This window comes from Vipera ursinii (assembly GCF_947247035.1).
Source record: "Vipera ursinii genome assembly, chromosome: 14".
Taxonomy (NCBI): domain Eukaryota; kingdom Metazoa; phylum Chordata; class Lepidosauria; order Squamata; family Viperidae; genus Vipera; species Vipera ursinii.
In genome coordinates this window covers 4,718,293-4,722,407 of record NC_139527.1, presented here as the reverse complement: position 1 = coordinate 4,722,407, position 4,115 = coordinate 4,718,293, and the positions used below count along the sequence as shown (strand labels likewise).

Sequence of the window (4,115 nt, the reverse complement as noted above, 5' to 3'; positions counted from 1 at the left end):
GATAGCCAAACCCACAGCGTAGAGAGGATTACCTCTTCTTTTGCTTTATGTACCAAGAACAGAAGCAGACTTGCAGAATGGCTGGAACTGGCCCCCAAAGGATTCCCAGAAGAAGTGTGCCCATCTGGGTTTGCCTCTTTGGCCTCTATCCCTCCCCGCGCTGCTGCTTGGCTGAGCTGCGTGTTGAAACAACGTTTTGTGACGTAGGCGAGGATAAGAAGGAGATGGCTTTTCCGGAACTGGAGAAAGAAGCATCCCTGGGACAGGAAGCCTTGTGGCCCTGCAGAAGAGCTGGAGGAACAGGAAGAGAAGTCCCAGCTGGTCCTGGATCCCACATTCCCAGCTTAGATCCCCTTTGGATATGACTCTTAAGGGGCGTCAAAGCTTCTAGGGTTTCTTTCAGGGAAGGAAGCACCACAGCAGCTCCTGTTTGGGGGGAAAATATATATAACTGGACAGTCTCGCTTAGGTGCAAATTGCTTGAGGCATCTAAAAACTCTTTGTGTCCTCTAGGGCTTGAATGCAGGAAGTAACTGACAAAGATTGTGTCCCATGTCACCCAAGATGAGAGGCAGACTTTTTTTTTTGGAGGGGGGGGCTTCAGGCAGGAGTCTATCTCAGCTCTACCTGGGTATTGAACCTGGGGGGGGGTCTTCTCTCTACCAAGTGGATTCGGCACCACTAAACTGCAGGCCTCTGCTTGCTCATTTCTGGGATCTTCAGCCGTCTGAATTGTAGGAGGAACTGCAGCTGATACCTGCCCAGGTATATGGTCCGTCTGAACTGTGCTAGGTTAATGTATGGAAATGATCCCTTGCTAAGAACAGGAAAGAATTGGGCATGGATTGTCTGGTTACCTGAGAAAGCTGAGCTTTTCGTGAAGCTGGCCCTCGCACGGCCTGTCCCTACACCATCTTCTTTGAGCGGCGTAATTATCCCCATTTTGCTATTCTCAAAGAAGATCGTAGCCAAGTTAAAACCAATTCCGAGAATTGTTTTTTTTAAAAAAAACAGGTCGAGAGAGAGTGGGTATCGAATAGAATAATAACCAAGTTGGAAGGGACCATGGAGGTCTTCTAGTCCAACCCCCTGCTCAGGCAGGGAACCCTATCCCAGTTCAGACAAGTGGTTGTCCAGTCTCTTCTTAAAAACTTCCAGTGTTGGAGAAAGCTCAGCCATTTTGTGCTGCCGCCCAATATCAAAAGGACCTTCCTGTGGCAGAGAATTGTTTGAAGCTCAGCACAGTGTGTAAAGCTACTTCCTTTTGAGGCTGGAAGCAATCATGTACAAATCTGGCTCGGGGTCTATTTATGGACCTGCAGGTGGGCTGGGTTTCCTCCTTAAAAACGCCACTTTTCCAGCTGACATCTTTTCTTGTGTGTAGCAAAGGCTGCCCTGCTGAAATAATTACTTCCTTCTGAGGCTGGTAGCAATCGGAGGCCAACGTTCTTCTGGCCCTTTGTGAATCTGGGTGCGATCTTTTGTTTATGGAATTAAAAGTGTGGCTTTTGGATACAAAGGTGACTTGCCTTGTAGGGTGTGTGCATGTGTGTTTGGTATGTGGGCGTCATTAGCTGAATTATGAGCGGTTTTGCATTCATTTCACACCTTTTTAAGAACTGGAGCTATTCTCGTCTGCTGTCTTGAAGTTAAATGCATGCTCTTTATTGGCTAAGTGGTGGTGTCATGGTTCCGACAGGTGAAACTCTTCAAAAGAACTTTGAGGTATTGTTTACCTTACAGGATCTTTTCTTCGAGTAGCAGAATATCGGAACTTACATAATTGAAGCCAAAAACTGAATTCCCTTCCCCTGGGCACACAGTATCAAAGCACAATTCCCTCCTCCAATTAACAGTCATAAATCACATTCCCCAATTAGCTTGAAGCGCAGGGCCAACTCTTTTATCAGCTCTGGGCTCAGTAACCTTGATTCTCACGCTAGGTTTCGTGTTGTTATGTCTAGCTGGACTCTCATTCACATCCCACCTCCCTCCCAGCATCATCTAACTCTAAAAGCGAAAGGGAAAAAGATGGCTACATTTCCATCTGTTGTCAATGCAAAAAACATCCCATGTTAGCAGCATTGACAGCCAGTCGTTCGTATCCTGTTACCAAGGATAGCGTTTTCTGGGGTGTCAAACTCAATTTCATTGAGGGCCGCATCAGCATTGCGGTTGCCCTCAAGGGGCCGGGTGGGTATGGCCTGGGTGGGCGTGGCCTACTGGGTGGGCGTGGCTAGAGTGCGTATGGCCTACTGGGTGGGCGTGGCCAGCTCTACACCGTTCGCATCAAGGGTGCCTATGGGGGCCTGGGCAGGAGTGGGACAGGTCTGAGGGTCTCTGGCAGGAGGAGGGTCTCTGGGCCAGGGCCAAGGCAGTGGGGGCCGTTCCCTCACTGTTTCCAGGATGGCTTCGCGGGCCACATGAAACCACTTCGCGGGCCGGATCCGGCCCCCGGGCCTTGTGTTTGACACGTCTGTTAAGTGTTATCCGATTTTGTTAATTTTCATGTTTTCATATTAGCGTTTTTTCTTCTACTGTATGACGGTCAGTTTCGGCTTTGGAGAGTAAGATGGATGGCATATAATTTTGATTAATAAATAAAATGCCTGCAAAAAAAAAAACAAAAACCACCAAGCTCAGAGCTTCTGTTCTGGCGATTCTCAATTCACTTAACAACTGGGTTACTGCGATGATTCACTTAACAACTGTGGCAAGAAAGGTCGTAAAATGGGGCAAAACTCACTTAACCGATCTCTTGCTTGGCGACGGAAATGTTGTCGTCCCTCTACAGCAGACATGTCAAACACAAGGCCCGGGGGCCGGATCCAGCCCGCGAAGTGGTTTCATGCGGCCCGCGAAGCCATCCTGGAAACAGTGAGGGAATGGCCCCCACTGCCTTGGCCCTGGCCCAGAGACCCTCCTTCCGCCAGAGACCCCCAGATCTGTCCCACTCCTACCCAGGCCCCCATAGGCACCCTTGATGCGAACGATGTAGAGCTGGCCACGCCCACCCAGTAGGCCATACGCACAGGCCACGCCCACCCAGTAGGCCATGCCCACCCAGGCCATACCCACCCGGCCCCTTGAGGGCAACCGCAATGCTGATGCGGCCCTCAATGAAATTGAGTTTGACACCCCTGGCTTAGAACCAAGCGCACGCCATATATAGAGGTTTTATTACCCATGAGTCATATCCCAAGGGCAAATTTGATTGGTCTCTGATAATGGACTCACTCGGTTGTGTAAAGAATCAGAATAGAGCTGGATGGGACCTTGGAGGTCTCCTAGTCCAGCCCCCTCCTCAAGCAGGAGACCCTATACCATTTCAGACAAGTGACCGTCCAGTCTCCTCTTAAAAACCTCCAGTGATGGAGCACCCACAACTTCTGGTGGCAAGCCGTTCCACGGGTTAATTGTCCTCACTGTAACTGGTAGGAAATTTCTCCTTAATAATAATAATGTTGGAAGGGACCTTGGAGGTCATCTAGTCCAACCCCCTGCTTAGGCAGGAAACCGTATCCCATTTCAGACAAATGGCCGTCCAGTCTCTTCTTAAAAACTTCCAGTATTGGAGCATTCACCACCTCTGGAGGCAGGTGGTTCCACTGGTTAGTTGTTCTAATTGTCAGGAAGTTTCTCCTTAGTTCCAGGTTGATTCTCTCCTTGATGAGTTTCCATCCGTTGCTTTCTTGTCCTGCCTTCAGGCACTTAGGATCGATGTGCAAGCCAACCGCCAAGCGTAGAGTTGAACCGAAGGACTCTACAACGGCCTTTCCCCAGCTGGACGGATCAGACTCCCTCCCCAAACGGCCATTTGGCTGTGGACGATGGGAACTACAGCCAGCTTGGGGAAAGCAGCCGAGGGGCCGCCCCGGCAAGCGAGCCGGGGCCACGCAAGGTTCCTCCGAGTCAACCGCTCGCAGCCCCGCCGCCTCCCCTTCGCAAACCCAGCCGTGCGCCCAGGGCGCAAAAGTGGCGCAGGGGCGGAGCGCTCCTCGGCTTCTCCTCCGCCCCGTCTCTCGGCTGCGCGCCGCCGGCTGAAGACTCGGCTCCCGAGCCCGCCCTCGTCGGCTTCCCTCCCGCACCGAGTCCGTCATCTGGCTCCTCCCGGC

General features: G+C 51.3%; 1 protein-coding gene across 1 annotated transcript in view; it reads left to right on the top strand.

The window, feature by feature from the left end:
• The window catches only part of VSIG10 (V-set and immunoglobulin domain containing 10), a gene marked incomplete at its 5' end in the record, with an annotated part of 13,369 nt that extends 13,213 nt beyond the window's left edge, over positions 1-156 (top strand). The window contains one exon of the mRNA XM_083373575.1: positions 1-156. This exon is cut by the window's left edge and continues 40 nt beyond it. Coding sequence (XP_083229701.1) covers positions 1-22 — 22 coding nt within the window. The 3' untranslated portion in view covers positions 23-156.
• Positions 157-4,115: the final 3,959 nt, after the last annotated feature.